Genomic DNA, 16,929 nt, shown 5'->3' with positions numbered 1-16,929 from the left:
CTCAAGGGAGCCAGAGATCAAGATAGCCTAACCAGAAGAGAAAAAAACTGTTCCTCCCACTGCTGCTGGCTTTTGTAGATTCTGCTGTTACGCTCCTGCTGTTACGCTCCTAATAAGCAACACCAGGGGAAGGCAACCTTTTCCATTTGGAGTGCCAATTTATCTTACCATTTCTACTGATCTGCGTACCAGTTATAACTTTTATATGAACATTTTTGTGGAACAGTTTCATTTAATTTATAATAGTCTTTGTATTTCAACATCATTATCATGTGGTTAATCACAATTCTAAAAGTAACTTCTATTCCCATCTATGTAAAAATAGCCTACATAAAGCCAACAAATAAAAACATTGCAGCCTGCAGGTTGAAAATAACCTAATAAAAATAAACATGCTATGAATCACATTGGCTACGCATGGACTGTCTGCACGGAACTTGAAACATTGTATCAACTATTAACTTTGGTCAGGCCTGAAGCTCCTGCTAGCAAACTTGCAACATTGCATAAAATATTCTGTGCCCTCAGAGTTTCTCCTCTAGTGAGCTCCAGACAGACACAGCTGTAGGCCATTTGCGCAAGGTTTAAAACCTCTCTGGGATAGGGGGCGGTATTTTCACATCTGGATGAAAAGTGTGCCCAGAGTAAACTGCCTGCTACTCAGGCCCAGAAGCTAGTATATGCATGGATAGTAAACACTCTGAAGTTTCTAAAACTGTTTGAATAATGTCTGTGAGTATAACAGAACTGATTTGGCAGGCGAAAACCCGAGCACAATCCATCCAGGGAAAAACATTTTCTGAGGTCAATCTGTTTTCCATTAGTTTCCTATGGCAAGCCTGTTTTAATAGAAATATGCTTGCAGTTCCTATGGCTTCCAACAGATGTCAAGAGTTTTTAGAAATTGGTTGATGTTTTTCCTTTGAGTAGTGAAGAAGTAGCCCTTTCCTTTCTGGGTGTACAGCCAAGTGTACTCTTTTGTTTGGGGTGAGTGACCTGAAGCTCGCTCCACATTCATTTTTATCCTCTATTGAACACAGTTTATCCCGTCTTAAATTTGATTGATTATTTACGTTTTAAAATACTTAAAATTGGATTAGGAAAGTTGTTTGAAATGTTTGGACAAAGTTTACAGGTAACTTATTAGATATTTTGTAGTCATGCTGGGCGAGTTGGAACCGGTGTTTTTCTGAATCAAACGCGCCAAATAAATTGACATTTTGGGGATATAACGAAGGAATTAATCGAACAAAAGGACCATTTGTGATGTTTATGGGACATAATGGAGTGCCAACAGAAGCAGATCTTCAAAGGTAAGGCATGAATTATATGTTATTTCTGAGTTTTGTGTCGCGCCTGGCGTGTTGAAATATGATTGTCATGTATTTGTTTGATGGGGTGCTGTCCTCTGATAATCGCATGGTTTGCTTTAGCCTTTTTGAAATCTGATACAGTTTCTAGATGAACAAGAAGTTAAGCTTTAATTTGGTGTATTGCACTTGTGAATGTATGAAAGTTAAATATTTCTAATAGTTTTTCTTAAATTTCGCGCTCTGCCATTTCACCGGATGTTGTCAAATTGATCCCGCTGACCTGATCCATAAGAGGTTTTAAAGTCCACTGAGACAGGCGTGAATAAGACAGGTGTCTCATGTGCCATAAAAAAACATATTTTAGACTGCTCAACAAAAAAAAACCTGGGTCGACCAACAGCCTATCGATCAAACAATCATCCAGTCGACTAAATGGGGTCAGCCCTAATCAAATCAATAGTTATTTCTGGTTGTTTACCAAAGTTAGCCGGCTAACTCATTGATCCTGCTTTGTAGTATACCCCCAGGTTCAGGTCAGGTTGGCTTGTGGATGTGTGGTGACTAACCTGTATGCTATCATGGTCTGTCTGTACAGGGATGAACTGTGGTTGTCTCCAGCTCATCCACAGGGCTGGGTCTCTGGCCATGTTTACAGCAAATGGCTTATAACCTTCCTGTAGGCCACACTCTGTGAAGTAACACAATGAGGCCACGTCACGACCCAGATTCAGCCTGGCCTTCTGGTTCACCCCGAGACTACACACAGGGAGGAAGCCTAGCAACGACAGGAACAGGGGAAGGAGGGAAAACCAACAGGTCAACACATTAAGTTAGTGTTTATGAGGTTGAAGAGATTGACCAAATTAACAAACCCTGGTTGATGTCAAAGTCCTTGGCAGCCAGCTCTGATCCGCGGTCGTTCAAAAGCACCTCTCCATTGAGAGTGACCATCATGGTGCATTCACCCATGTCAACCATACAGCCCACCACATCACCACTCTGCCAGGGCCGACCCAGGGGCTCATCTCCCTGGTGACACCACTGGGCCTGTGTGTGAGAGACAGAAGTGAGCAATTGCAAGAGAACTTACCAATGGATACACGCCTAGCTGTGTGTAATGTCCAATCCATGACTCGCTTCTAACGGTGGGAGCTTATCTATGTATCCTAAATAATATTATTGATTACAGCATGTCACCAGTAGTCATTTCAGTCTTCTCACCTTGGAGCCGTCAAACACAAATGCCTGCATGTCTGATCCGAGTTCCCCATTCGGTGGGCAGTGGGGACGAGCCCAGCCTACCCTCATGTCCCCTGCCGTCACCGCCACAAACTCAAAGTACCACTTCCCCCTGGTCACAGCATACAACTTGTCTGCCCTGAAGACCCTGAACTTCTCAGCCACTGTGTGACATGGGTCTGGCATCACAGCTGAAATCCAAAGGAGTAACAGCACAGAAATACTAGCATATAACGAGACAATTCTTTAAGCAGTAAAACATGGGATAGCATGACAAATTTTCCACCACACAGCACATTAAGGGTAGCCTAGTGGTTAGAGCATTGGACTAGTAACTGGAAGGTTGCAAGTTCAAATCCCTGAGCTGACAAGGTACAAATCTGTCGCTCTGGCCCTGAACAGGCAGTTAACCCACTGTTCCTAGGCCATCATTGAAAATAAGAATTTGTTCTTAACTGACTTTCCTAGTTAAATAAAGGTAAAATTAAAATAACCTTTGAATAATTATTAGAGGTATATACGATTATAATAATGATTAAAATCATTTCTAAAGTGGAACGTGAAATCATCCATACCTCTGTCCTGGTCCAGGGGCTCCAGACTGTAGCCGTAGCCCAGCAGGGTGCACACAGCCTCCCTCACACCGTCTCTGCCAGATTGTCTGCTCCTCTCATCCAGCAGGCTGTAGGGCACCAGGTGGGGGCTCCGCTTGGCCTTCACATCCTAGACAAAACAGAGAGAAAGAATTAGCACTCATTACCGCTATATTACTATCACATACACTGAGTGTACAAAACATTAGACTGACCAGGTGAATCCAGGAAATTATTATTATTAATTATTGATGTCACTTGTTAAATCCACTTCAATCAGTGTAGAAGAAGGGGAGAAGACAGTTTAAAGAATGATTTTCAAACCTTGAGACAATTGAGACATGGATTGTGTATGTGTGCCATTCTGAGGGTGAATGGGCAAGACAAAATATTTAAGTGCCTTTGAATGGAGTATGGTAGTAGGTGCCAGGCGCACCGGTTTGAGTGTGTCAAGAACTGCAACGCTGCTGTGTTTTTTACATAACAGTTTCTTGTGTGTATCAACAACAGTCCACCACCCAAAGGACATCCAACCAACTTGACACAACTGTGGGAAGAATTGGAGTCAACATGGGCCAGCATCCCCGTGGAATGCTTTCGACACCTTGTAGAATCCATGCCCAGACAAATTGAGGCTGTACTAAGGGCAAAAGGTGGTGCAACTCAATATTTGGAAGGTGTTCTTAATGTTTTGTACACTCACTGTACAGACCAAACTAGCCTGCTCCTTCAAATCCTTCATCAAGACATATCAGGAAGGTCTTCTCATCCAAAATAACAAACCAGGTTTACCACTATCAAAAGACCAGCTAACATTTTTATGGATTTCTATTTCAAGGCTCTTGGTAAAGCAGATATTTCATTCATTCCGCTATTGTAGTTTGGCTAGGTCTACCCTTGTATCAAAGCCTGGTGTGACCTGGTGTGAGCTGTAGGTCCAGCCCTGCCTGATCCGGTCCCTGGCCCACACGTTGTGATCGTTCTCAGCCAGCAGCTCCACCACCGCCTCCTGGGCAGGACTCAGGATGATGTGGCTCAGGTCTACCGGGGCTGGTCTGTACCCACTAGGCATCTCATACCTAGACAGGAGAGGAAAGGTTCATTTAGTACAAAAGACAGGAGGAACACTCACTCATAAAGAGTCTCAAGAGTAGAGCTACATACTTGTTGGAGAGCCTAAGGTATCTCACTCCCTCATCAGCACGGCCATCTGGCAGACCAATATGCAAACCAAGGGCAACGAGAGTCCTTCACAAAGAAGTAGAATAAAGACAAAATAAGTGTCTTGACAGGTCCTTTTGATGTGAATGTGTGAATGGCAGAGGAGGCTTACCGGAGTGTGTCCTGGGACATCTGAAGGCTGTGGTTTCGCTCCTGTTCTGGGAGCCTGGAGAACTCCACCAGACAGGGGTCCTGCTTCTTACTGTCATCTCTCACCTACATCACAATACACATCGGTCAAAATACATATACACTGTTGACATGAACAGCTGTGAGCAGCTTGCTATGGAAACCATACAATCAGTAGACCAAGAAACAGGAATGTATGTAAGGGATTTGGATACAAGGCCATAACCCATTCAGTAGCTGCATCACTCACAGCTCCATGGGTCCATCCAAGGTCAATCTTGTCCATGACCCAAAGCTCATGGGTGTTCTCTGCTAGTCTCTCACGAATATGCTCCAGTTGAACGGGCAACACCACCTAAGGAACAACATGGGGTTGGGGTATATGATAAAAGAGGGAAGATGGGTCCTACTATGTTTTCACTTAGCTAAAGTAGGTTGTATACACCGACATGCTTTAAAGGCCATGGACAAATGTGCAAAGTACTACTGGATTTGGTACCTGGCTGATGTCTACTGGACTAGGGGTAAAGGTTGCTGGGGTGAGGAGTACAGTGGGTCCCAGAAGGTATTGCTCCTGGGTGAAGTTCTGACAAGGCTCCAACCTCAGCTTCACCCTGGGGAGCAGAGCCTCGGAACACGGGGCGAAGCCTGGAGGGGGCAGGAAACGGAACTCTCCATGTCTCCCACCCAGCAGAAAACGCACCCTGTGGTCACAGTCCAGACAGACAGATAGATTTGATCAGACAGAGCCATCCATTTATTACCTGGACATTGAAACAGAATCAGATCACATTCATATAGACATTCATATAGAAATGGGAAATTGTGTTTTCAGAAAAGCACTCCAGAAATATAGGTAGATGCAGTGAAAGAACGGAAAGTATGCCAACAACACATATAGATAATACTCTCACTTGACACCAGCAGAGAAGCTGACCACTGGGAAGAGCAGTCCGTCAGTGTTGAAGTTCTCCAGCATGCCCTGGACCGGCTGCCCGTTGACCCGGAAGGAGATGCAGGGGGCAACGAGGTCAATGCAGCAGCTGACCACATCGTCCTCCCTCAGAAGGTGGTGATAGGGAGAGCTCACTCTCCGACCAACACAGCCTGATGTACAGGACAGATATAGTGCCAGACTTTACATTCATAGTTGGCAGATGTAGATTCTGTATGAAATACTTTCCCCTGTAACCTGAGTATGTAATAAAACTAAATAAACTAATCACAAAAAGTTAATGGCAGAAATGACAGATGCATTTGCTTCATGATTGTGAAGACTTTCGCAATGAAACTGCTCCTATCCAGCACATAATAACACCAGCGAACATTCATTAATCTTCCCTTCTTGTAGTGTTCCCTCACCTGACCAAAGGTACAGCCCGTCAAAGCCATAGGAGCTGAGGTCATCTCCTACCCCGTTGCCCCCCCAGGCCTCTCCACCCGTGAGATAGGGGTTGTAACCCTCAGTGTTGGCCCAGCCCACACGCAGGTGAGTGGGCTCAGCCGTGAGGAAGGGCTCCACCTGGTCTACAGTCATCTCATAGTACCACCTCCTGTATTGGGCCGAGTCATCACCCAGGGCCAGGAAGATGTTGGGCCTCATGCTTTAGTAAAGAGGAGATGTGTGATGAATACAGTTCATCATTACTTTCAGCAACTGGACAAAAGACTTATGACACTGGAGCACTTGTTTGTCTTATAGTGACTGGTCTAACAGATATTAATTTAATTGGTTTGTTTCTTTCTTATTTTGTTTGTTTTGCTAGAGGGAATTGTTTTGTTTTTGTTCAGGAGGGATGAATAAAAGGGTAATGAGGATACTGTTAGCGCCCTATTCAATAAACATACAAAATAAAGTGAAATGTGGTAGGCTAGTACTTCTTATTCCAGTATACCACAGAGCCAGGTCTTATTGATGATGAAATACAAATAGTTATTTCTTACATTTTAAATGTGTACCGTATCATATCATAATTTTATAACATGGCATTGTTGAATACTCATTTTTGATTGGATTGAAGGGCATTTTGGAGCATGCATTATCTCCCTATAACGCACGGTATATTGTACGACACAATTCAATGGCTATAGCTCATACATGTTCTATGTCTAAGCTGCTTTTGAAAGCAAAAGTAAAACTGAAAACATTATTGCTATTTGATTGATGGTTAGCTAAACTAGCAGGTCTGTTTGTTTGGTAACCAAGGCAACAACTGTCCCTATCTAGAAACTTGTTAGCTACAGTGGATGTTGAACACATTTCTACCTGCAAAGGAACACATTTCTAGTGGCAAATGTGTTATATTATAGCCATGGTATAAAAGGGATAATCAACTCAGGGCTCTATGCGTTCTCTGGAAAATAATACAACTCCGTGGAAGGTTGGTTCAACTCCACGTCATTCATCATGTTCCAGAGAACGCATAGACCATCATTGATTATCCCTTTAAATATTTTTATGACGTGTACAATGCTGCACAGAACTATAGTCATGGTTATCGAACATTATGTCAGGAGAAGGAGAAGCGTTCTGTCTCCTTGAGATGAATGGTGCGAAAAGTGCAAATCAATCCCAGAACAACAGCAAAGGACCTTGTGAAGATGCTGGATTAAACAGGTACAAAAGTAACTATATCCACAGTTAAACGAGTCCTATATCGACATATCCTGAAAGTCCGCTCAGCAAGGAAGAAGCCACTGCTCCAAAACCACCATAAAAAAGCCAGACTACGGTTTGCAACTGCACATGGGGACAAAGATCATTCTTTTTGGAGAAATGTCCCCTGGTCTGATGAAACAAAAATAGAACTGTTTAGCCATAATGACCAGCGTTATGTTTGGAGGAAAAAGGGGGATGCTTGCAAGCCGAAGAACACCATCCCAACCGTGAAGCATGGAAGTGGCAGCATCATGTTGTGGGGGTGCTTTGTTGCAGGTGGGACTGGTGCACTTCACAAAATAGACAGCATCATGAGGCAGGAAAAGTATGTGGATATATTGAAGCAACATCCCAAGACATCAGTCAGGAAGTTAAAGCTTGTTCACAAATGGGTCTTCCAAATGGACAATGACCCGAAGCATACTTCCAAAGTTGTGGAAAAATATCTTCAAGACAACAAAGTCAAGGTATTGGAGTGGCCATCACAAAGCCCTGACCTCAACCCTATAGAAAATTTGTGGGCAGAACTGAAAAAGCGCGTGCAAGAAAGGAGGCCTACAAACCTGACTCATTTACACCAGCTCTGTCAGGAGGAATGGGCCAAAATTCTTATTGTGGGAAGGCTACCCAAAATGTTTGACTCAAGTTAAACAATTTAAAGGCAATGATGCTACCAAATACTAATTGAGTGTATGTAAACTTCTAACCCACTGGGAATGTGATGAAAGAAAGAAAAGCTGTTTTTCTGACATTTCACATTCTTAGAATAAAGTGGTGATCCTAAATGACAGGGAATTTTTACAAGGATTAAATGTCAGGAATTGTGAAAAACTGAGTTTAAATGTATTTGGCTAAGGTGTATGTAAACTTCTGACTTCAACTGTATGTATTAATGAATGGAAATGTCAGTGTGAGTCAGAGGGTGTATAATGGTTGTGTACCTTGTGACCTGGTTGACGAGGCGAGTCTGGAGAAGCAGGTCTCGCTCTGGTAGCAGATTATCACAGATCAGATGCTGGTTGGAACGCACTGCCATACCATGACACACACAAAGAGAACACAGCACATCCAGGACCTGGGATAAAACCATACACAGGTTAATATGTCAATAAAACTATTATTTAATAGAGAAATTGTACTGTAGTGTATGTACCTTATGGTTCCGCCCATGCTTATCGAGTAGAGAGATGATGGATTTAATGTGTCCTTCCCTTATAAAGTTGAGAGTCTCAGGACTCTCCACAAGGACACAGTGTAATACCTCCAAGACACCTACACAACAGACACAACTTAGTGGCAGCATCTTCATGTAAAATGTAAAGTGTGTCACCCCTTTATGGAAAAAACACATGTATTTCACGTGATCACATGTAAAGTGTTTCAAAAACACATGTTTTCATGTGAAATCATGTGGTTTTTCTGAAAGGAACCATTCTTGTCCTAAGAGGGTAAAAGTAGAACCCCAAAATTATGCACTGACCAGTGGAGGCCTCCAGTCTCTCCAGCCTGCTCACCAGCCAGTCCAGGGAGCCTGAGAACTGGGCACAGTTCCTGCGATTTCCCCTGATAAGAGCAGCTGGAAGGGAATAGAAAAAGGATGTGATTGTAGGATTACTTGTAGATCTGTACAGATTTCCCAAGCATACTTTTTAAAGTCACTCGAATGTGGGGTGCATGAAGTTCTTATACAGAGTATTTGATGCTGAGTGGGTCATTCTCACCCAGTAGTTCATAGAAGGAGTTGAGGATGTTCTCCCAGTCATCTCCTGCCTCCTTCCCAGCAGCTGCAGCAAAATGAGAGGCACTGCTGTATAGGTGTAAACGGTCAATGCAGTCAAGAACTAAACCGATGACCCCCTGAAAGAGAAAGAGATAAAATAGCACATTTCCGAACAAAAACATCCTTGAACCATACAAATGCAGAAAACGTATTTTGTCATGGCACTTCTAGAGACAATAGATTCAAGGGCCCCAAGGCTAAAGAAATCCACTATTACCTCCTCTTGAAATAGATTCTGTCTGTTCTTCAGATCTCGCACACTGTTCTGCCTAGCCTCATGTCCTAGCCCCTCCCCAGGTGGCTGGAAGTAGCCAATGAGATCCTGCAAACTTAGGGCCACTGTTCCCAGTGGCAGGTTGAAGGAGGGGATGTTCGCTCGCTGACTGAGACCATCAAGTCTCCTAAAAACAAGAGAGGAGATTGAGAGAATATAGAAAATATTAAATTAGAACATTTTAAATTTCCAAATGTATAGATTTTTTGTCCAGGCCTTGCTAATACGAGCCCAAATGGCCACAAACTACACAATGGCTCCATCATTTACACTCTGCACGCTCAACCAATCACACTGTTACCTCAACTAAATCCCTCACCGGGGGAACCCAGTTAGACAGATTTCAGAGGGCTGTATGATGGCCTACCTGATGAAGCCTGTGAAGAGGAGGACGGTGCTGCGGATGAGTCTGGCCGTATGGGACTCCTCCCATTGAGAACGGGACAGGCTCAGACCATCATCCATGTGACCCTCACTGTGCATAATGGCCTGGAGAAAAGGTCATAGGATAATGTGACAATAAAACAATACAGTGCACATTTAACAGAAAAAAAAGTCAACAACTAAAAGCTACGCATATGTCCAAGCAATGACTCAAATACGGAGTAAGCCTACAGTGTGATGAAGTTCAGCAGAAATGAGTACTGGAAAAATACATTATATTACCTTGCGCTGCACCGCTCCTAAGCGGGCACACTTGGCATCAATGGCTTGGTAGGTGAGCCACAGACCAGAGTCCACATGCTGGACGTAGCACAAGGAGTCTCCATACTTGATCTCTGAGGCACCCATACCATCAGTGTCCTTCTTTGGGCCACATTCTAGCTTCTCCTAAAGAGTGATATGGAATTGTAATTCTGATCAACATAAAAAATTGACACCACTGGTTATCCGATTTGGCCTATGTATTTGGGGTAGGCAAAAAACTATGAATTTGGCATTTGACCTCAGACCTTGGAGGGTCGGAAGCAGAAGGATGTGGACTTCACGTCGGCCCTCTCCCTGTCCACCAGGTGAAGGCCTCTCTCCTCGGTCAGACTCAAGTACCTCCCTGTGGTGACATGGCGGAGCCTGAATGGCTGACCCCAGCGTGTGTGGCTACTACTCCAGCTGTTGGAAATAGTTGATATGCTCAGTCAGCTAGAGCTCAGTCAGTATGCAGTAAGTGAATGGAGTAATGGCAGAAATGTTAAGGAGAGATTGAAGAATGCTGTCCGCACTCAAATCTTATCTTATCTTACCGTTACCACTCTACCTGACCAAATACAAGTGAGCGTATCTTTAACGACCACAGATACACATGCCTGCATTTTATGGGGTGGATTTGGAAAATCTCTATAAAAGGTATGGGGAAAAGATGTGAGAGACTTACGCAACACGAAGGATCTCCAGCCTCCAGAGAGAGCGGGCATGACTAGACACTGCTCCACCCTCGTAGTGCACCACCCTAAGGAAATGAGAGAGCGCAAGAGAATGAGCGATGAGAGAGCACAGGCTTGCCTGAGTGAATGATTGGGAGCATTTAAATAATCAAAATGCTTGGTCGTGTGTATGGGTGTGATTCTGGGACATACTTGCGTAGCTCCTCCCCCTGATCTGTAGACGGGACAGTCAGACATTCATCTGTGTGTCCATGCAGCAGCCTCAATGTGTCCCCGCCCTTCAGATACCCTACGATTAGCACACAAAGGAAAGTCAAGGATTACAATCAAGAAATAACACGTAATAATATCCCATATACAGTACACTCCCAAAATGGCAGGGGTTGTAATGTGCATTTAGGTTGTGTTCTTTGTAATGACAGAAAGAGGTAACCTGCCTTGAGCAACTCCACTCCCAGAACAGATGGGGGCGACCCTCCAGAGGGTCTGCTGGAAGGCTGCATCCACAATAAGGCTGCCACTCTCACTCGTATTGTCTATCACACTCCCATAGGACAAATGCTGCAGGGAAACAACCAAGACAAGAGCCTTAACAAGATCATGACAGTTATGGAGAATCAAGAGAGATCAGGATTAACAACGATTTCACATAATGGAAACCGTTTCTAAATAAACCATCCATAAAGTGGCTGTTATTATTCTGGGGTCTATTTCAGACACTATTGAAGTTTATTCAAACATTAGCACGTTAGCTATTTCTCTCCTCTTTGAAGGGTACCTGCCTTGTCTGCCATCTCATTATATCTCTTCATGCACTTCTCTGGTAACTCACCAGGTATCTCTCAGATGACACACTGACCAGGATGAGGTCGTCCCCGACACGGACCTTCTCCCCCTCTGACCTCTGCTTGGATGCAGGGTGAATGGTCCACCAGCATGCCTCACCTGGACACACAGGTCATCTGTAAGGAATGTGGTTGATTGCCAGAACAAAGGGCATACTACTCATAGGCCTACTGAATTGATATCTAAACATCATCAAACAAGCACTTTCTGATGTTCCACCAAGCACTGGAACACATCTTTAAAATGATGTGAAATACCTGTTTTATCATCCTGCAGACCAACATCAAACGCTAGCTTATCTGTAGAAGACTGGGATGTGGACAAACAGCAAAGATACTGAAGAAGAAGAAAACGTAGAAAGGTCCATTTAAACCTTGAACAACCCCTTATGATTGGAATAAACGGCATAATCAAACACACAGGTTTCCTCATGGGATTTACACAACCAAAATTAAAAGTCTTAGTTCTCCAGAGAGATACTGTGATTGGTTGAGAAAGCTCACCATCCTGCTGTAGGAGTGTATGAGCAGTACAGCATGACCGTAGAGGAGGGTGCGATGACCACCTCCCTGACCAGCCTGCACAACACAACATAACTACAGCTCTTATTAGAACACAACCATGAACCATGACTTCACAGAAATCCATTATAGTTAGGCTAGAATGAGACCCAAGCTGTTAGCTCACCCCTGCTGCTTGGTCCTCCCTGTTAGCCAGCATCTCCTGCAGAGCTCTGACAGACAGACACTGGGCCAGCACAAAGGAACACACCGACAGGTCTGGAGGAACATTCTGGGGAACACAATGCACATACTCCTGATTAATCAGACTCTTATCAATCCTCTGATCTGCCATTCTCTGATTCCAAAGACCATGATGTGGGATGAAGCTTTACCTTGCAGTTGGAGGTGGACTCCAGACAGCAGAGTCTGCAGCCAAAGCCCTCTGCAGCCAGGCACAGTTTCAGATGCTCCTGTTGGGATGTGAAGATGCACTGCAGCACCACCTCATCACTCTGTCAGAGGCAGGGGCACATAGTAGACCACATCGCTGTTAATAAATATTGTGAGCTAGTTGTTTTCACCTGAAAAATATCCAATGAAACTAACAGAAATAATTTCATGCTGTAAAATTAACTTAGACAGTACTTCAACATTGTATAACAGTGAGTGATTAACCCTAAATCAGGTCACAGCCATATAAGGAGAGCTGAGAGACTGGAGAGGAGGGACTAGCAGCCAGACTGGAACACCTCTCAGTTCCCAGGGCATGATGCCACCATTGAGGTGTCACTGTGTTGTCTGACCCCTGCCTCACACTCCATTGCACTCTACTATCAGCAACCTCTGGACTTTATCAGTCCCGCCGCACAGTAGAACCACTTAGGGACCTAACTGAATAAGGAATAGGGCTCAGAGCTGGCTGGGGTCAAGAATGCCCTTTCCACTCAGGCCATAAATAAAAAATGGTCAATATCCCATAAGCTTTCAAAGGGTCTGAATTGGATCCTAACCTCAATCATGCATTACAGAGTCAGTCAGGGCAGAGAGGCTAACATGGCCCATCCCAAGTTCTTTACGAGCAGAGATAAGGGCCACAGCCAAATACGTTTTTCCCCATATTAATATAACAGCAGCGGGCCGCCACTTCTAAATTATTGCCACCCCTCCAAAAAACATGGTAAAAAAATATAATAGTTGGTCAAATGTGTTCAGTGTAAACTTAAATGACTAAAACCTGAAATACAGTATTCACACCCCTGAGTCATTAATTTGTTGAAGCACCTTTGGCAGCGAATACATCTGTGAGTTTTTCTGGGTAAGTCTCTTAGAGCTGGATTGCGCAACATTTGCCCATTATTATTTTAAAAATTCTTCAAGCTCATAGATTTTCAAGTCGATTTAAGTCAAAACTGTAACTCGGACACTCAGGAACATTCACTGTCTTCTTGGTAAGCAACTCAGGTTACTGTCCTGCTGAAAGGTGAATTCATTTCCCAGTGTCTGGTGGAAAGCAGACTGAACCAGGTTTTCCTCTAGGATTTTGCTGTTGCTTAGATCCATTCCATTTATTTTTTCTCCTGAAAAACTCCCCAACAATTACAAGCATACGCAGATACCACTATGCTTGAAAATATGGAGAGTGGTACTCAGTAATCTATTGTATTGGATTTTCCCCAAACTTATAACTTTGTATTCAGGGAAAAAAGTGAATTCCATTCCCACATTTTTTGCATTAGAACTTTAGTGAGTTGTTGCAAACAGGATGCATGTTTTGGAATATTTTTATTCTGTACAGGCTTCCTTCTTTTCACTCTGTCAATTAGGTTAATACTGTGGTGAAACTACAATGTTGTTAATCCATCCTCAGTTTTCTTCTATCACAGTCATTTTAAAGTTACCATTGGCCTCATGGTGAAATCCCTGAGCAGTTTCCTTCCTCTCCGGCCACTATGTTAGGAAGGACGCCTGTCTCTTTGTGGTGACTGTGTGTATTGATAGTCCATCCAAATTGTAATTAATAACTTCACCCTGCTCAAAGGGATATTCAATGTCTGCTTTTTTAAAATTTGTACCCATCTACCAATAGGTGCCCTTCTTTGCGAGGCATTGGAAAAGCTCCATGTTCTTTGTGGTTGAATCTTTGAAATTCACTCCTCGACTGGGAGACGTTACAGATAATTGTATACGTGGGGTACAGAGATGAGGGAGTAATTAAAAAATCATGTTAAACACTATTACTGCACAGGGAGTAAATCCATGCAACTTATTATGTGACTTGTTAAGCACATTTTTACTGATTAACTTATTTAGGCTTGCCATAACAAAGGGGTTGAATACTTATTGACTCAAGACATTTCAGCTTTTCATTTTTAATGAATTTGTACACATTTATAAAAACCTAATTCAACTTTGACATTATAGGGTATTGTGTACACCAGAGACAAAAAATCTCAATATATTTTAAATTCAGGCATTCTTTGTTGGAATATTTTATGAAGGCACTGAAGGAACACAGCGTAAGCCATGACAAAATGTGTAGAATTGCAGGAAATTAGCTTTAAACTGCACATGTTCTTTCTGCCCCTTGGCAAATGTTCTCTCAACTTTGCCACCACTGCTAAAAACAATCATAGGGGAAACACTGAAAATGAACTGCATACTTAGTTTCTGAAACTTTTAGTATGGGCTGAGAGACCAAAATGCCCTCACCAGTACCTGTCACCATAGCCCTCACCAGTCAACCGAAGCATGTGACTGTCCCAAACAGCATCAACCAGCACTCCACTAGTGACATGTCTTTATCAGAGAGCTGAGATACCAAGCCCCGAGAGGACTCACAACCACACAGAATGATAGGCCTCCATCATTCTCTGTGGTCGAAAATACAGTTAAAAATAGAACAAACGCTTAAGCTCAATTTACTGTAGCCCATGTAGTTGCACAGAAAAAAAATAAACGAATACATTTCTACAAAAATAGGTTAATGAGTTTGAATTTGGAGTAAAGGTTAACAATTAATTTGTCAGAGTGACAGAAAAATAGACAAATGGTTGTTGTTATTCGCTCAAATGAGAGGAGAGCAATAGAGAGAGTAACAATTCTGTAACTCTTGTTTCCTTAGCAAACAAAACATGTCATGGTAGCCAACACACAGTTCGTTTTAAAGACAAGTAATAGCCATTCAATACATCCTAGTAACTTTCAAATATACAAAAAAGTAACAGTTTCTACTCTAAACTCTATCATGAAAACAAAGGTTTGGCTTTTCTTATTTGTTTAAGTAACTTTCAAACAAGTGAGTGACCGTGGGAAAAAGTTAACAACTAAAAAAGCATGTAACGTTACACCTGACAATTGTGGCCAAACGTCCCAGTGATTATTACAATACACCTGTAAATGTTTCTTTTTCTGGCTACCGTATCGATGCCCTGCAAAACCCAACCTTCTTCCAACTTTGCCGCAAATGCCACCACCAGAGTTAAATACTCCGTAGCATTAGCCTACTTACCGTACGTAGAAATTGGATTTCATCTTCGCTTTCTCCTGAATCAGCCATGTCCGAATATGTAAAGCAGTTCACTGTCTGTAGAAGGCCTAGTTGAAAAATAATCAGTGAGATTGACCAACGCTCATTGGGTGGCGCCTTATCAGTTTTGACCCAGCGCGCGCTTGGCAGGTAAAAATAGGCTACAGTCTACCACTGTCCACGACCACGCACATGCATCGACCAACCTGCGCAATTCCGTGCATTAAAAGCGCAATATGCTAAATGTATTGTTGCTCAATAGCTTGGCCACCCACGTCTCTCATTGTCAAGGCGCACAATATCTCACAGGCAGCCAAGGGAGGTGATAGGATAGTGTCTCCTGACCCCTACTGTCTCAGCCTCCAGTATTTATGCTGCAGTAGTTTATGTGTCGGGGGCTAGGGTCAGTTTGTTATTTCTGGAGTACTTCTCCTGTCCTATTCGGTGTCCTGTGTGAATCTAAGTGTGCGTTCTCTAATTCTCTCCTTCTCTTTCTTTCTCTCTCTCAGAGGACCTGAGCCCTAGGACCATGCCCCAGGACTACCTGACATGATGACTCCTTGCTGTCCCCAGTCCACCTGACCGTGCTGCTGCTCCAGTTTCAACTGTTCTGCCTTATTATTATTCGACCATGCTGGTCATTTATGAACATTTGAACATCTTGGCCATGTTGTTATAATCTCCACCCGGCACAGCCAGAAGAGGACTGGCCACCCCACATAGCCTGGTGCCTCTCTAGGTTTCTTCCTAGGTTTTGGCCTTTCTAGGGAGTTTTTCCTAGCCACCGTGCTTCTACACCTGCATTGCTTGCTGTTTGGGGTTTTAGGCTGGGTTTCTGTACAGCACTTTGAGATATCAGCTGATGTACGAAGGGCTATATAAATACATTTGATTTGATTTGATAGGACAGGTAGCCCTATAACACATGAGGCAAGACGTTTTATTGAATAGTGCAGAGTAGGCCTAATGAATAAGACTTGCCACAGCAAAAGTTCCCACTTTAAATATTTGAAAAATTATTTATTGTTATAAGTGGCAGCTCTTCATTTAGGGTGACCTCACCTGTTTTGAGCCCCACCGTTTTTTGTGTGTGCCTGTTTTGCATGTTATTTTGGAATTAATACATGTCACATATCAGTTTGCAAACAATGTCAAAAATGTATTTTTTTTAAGTTACAAAAAAACGTTTGAGTTAATAAAGCCGCATACAAATATGGTCTCTATTTTGCTTTCTTGAGTTATTAAGCAGCTTCAACATGCAGGTGTTTCAGCCTAGCTCAGTGCTTTCTGTAGTGGTGGGGCAGCCAGCAGAAAAAACAGAGTGTAGGGGTTGGTAATGTTCTCTAGTTGCTCAGTGATTGGCTCAGTGTTCTGTCACTCATGGGGACACTATGTCACCCCAAAATCTATGGGGAGCGCTCAACAGCATTCTTACATAGGTATTCCTTTTGTCCAGGTGGGCGA

General features: G+C 43.2%; 1 protein-coding gene across 1 annotated transcript in view; it reads right to left on the bottom strand.

Moving 5' to 3' along the window:
• The window catches only part of LOC112253542 (ryanodine receptor 2), an 84,652-nt gene extending 69,157 nt beyond the window's left edge, over nt 1–15,495 (bottom strand). The window contains exons 1-28 of the mRNA XM_024425488.2: nt 15,448–15,495; nt 12,332–12,451; nt 12,124–12,228; nt 11,940–12,014; nt 11,694–11,772; nt 11,423–11,535; nt 11,028–11,151; nt 10,783–10,879; nt 10,581–10,655; nt 10,162–10,318; nt 9,875–10,039; nt 9,576–9,697; nt 9,152–9,335; nt 8,876–9,011; nt 8,635–8,730; nt 8,308–8,426; nt 8,096–8,229; nt 5,858–6,099; nt 5,410–5,602; nt 4,995–5,199; nt 4,746–4,850; nt 4,479–4,582; nt 4,310–4,393; nt 4,065–4,224; nt 3,128–3,275; nt 2,535–2,743; nt 2,186–2,360; nt 1,880–2,088 (exon numbers count right to left, since the gene is read on the bottom strand). Of these exons, the coding sequence (XP_024281256.1) occupies nt 1,880–2,088; nt 2,186–2,360; nt 2,535–2,743; nt 3,128–3,275; nt 4,065–4,224; nt 4,310–4,393; nt 4,479–4,582; nt 4,746–4,850; nt 4,995–5,199; nt 5,410–5,602; nt 5,858–6,099; nt 8,096–8,229; nt 8,308–8,426; nt 8,635–8,730; nt 8,876–9,011; nt 9,152–9,335; nt 9,576–9,697; nt 9,875–10,039; nt 10,162–10,318; nt 10,581–10,655; nt 10,783–10,879; nt 11,028–11,151; nt 11,423–11,535; nt 11,694–11,772; nt 11,940–12,014; nt 12,124–12,228; nt 12,332–12,451; nt 15,448–15,495 (3,783 nt within the window). The remainder of the gene's footprint in view (nt 1–1,879; nt 2,089–2,185; nt 2,361–2,534; nt 2,744–3,127; nt 3,276–4,064; nt 4,225–4,309; nt 4,394–4,478; nt 4,583–4,745; nt 4,851–4,994; nt 5,200–5,409; nt 5,603–5,857; nt 6,100–8,095; nt 8,230–8,307; nt 8,427–8,634; nt 8,731–8,875; nt 9,012–9,151; nt 9,336–9,575; nt 9,698–9,874; nt 10,040–10,161; nt 10,319–10,580; nt 10,656–10,782; nt 10,880–11,027; nt 11,152–11,422; nt 11,536–11,693; nt 11,773–11,939; nt 12,015–12,123; nt 12,229–12,331; nt 12,452–15,447) is intronic.
• Nucleotides 15,496–16,929: the final 1,434 nt, after the last annotated feature.

Source organism: Oncorhynchus tshawytscha, linkage group LG06 (genome assembly GCF_018296145.1).
Source record: "Oncorhynchus tshawytscha isolate Ot180627B linkage group LG06, Otsh_v2.0, whole genome shotgun sequence".
NCBI classification, from domain to species: Eukaryota; Metazoa; Chordata; class Actinopteri; order Salmoniformes; family Salmonidae; genus Oncorhynchus; species Oncorhynchus tshawytscha.
This window is presented reverse-complemented; position numbering and strand designations above follow the sequence as displayed.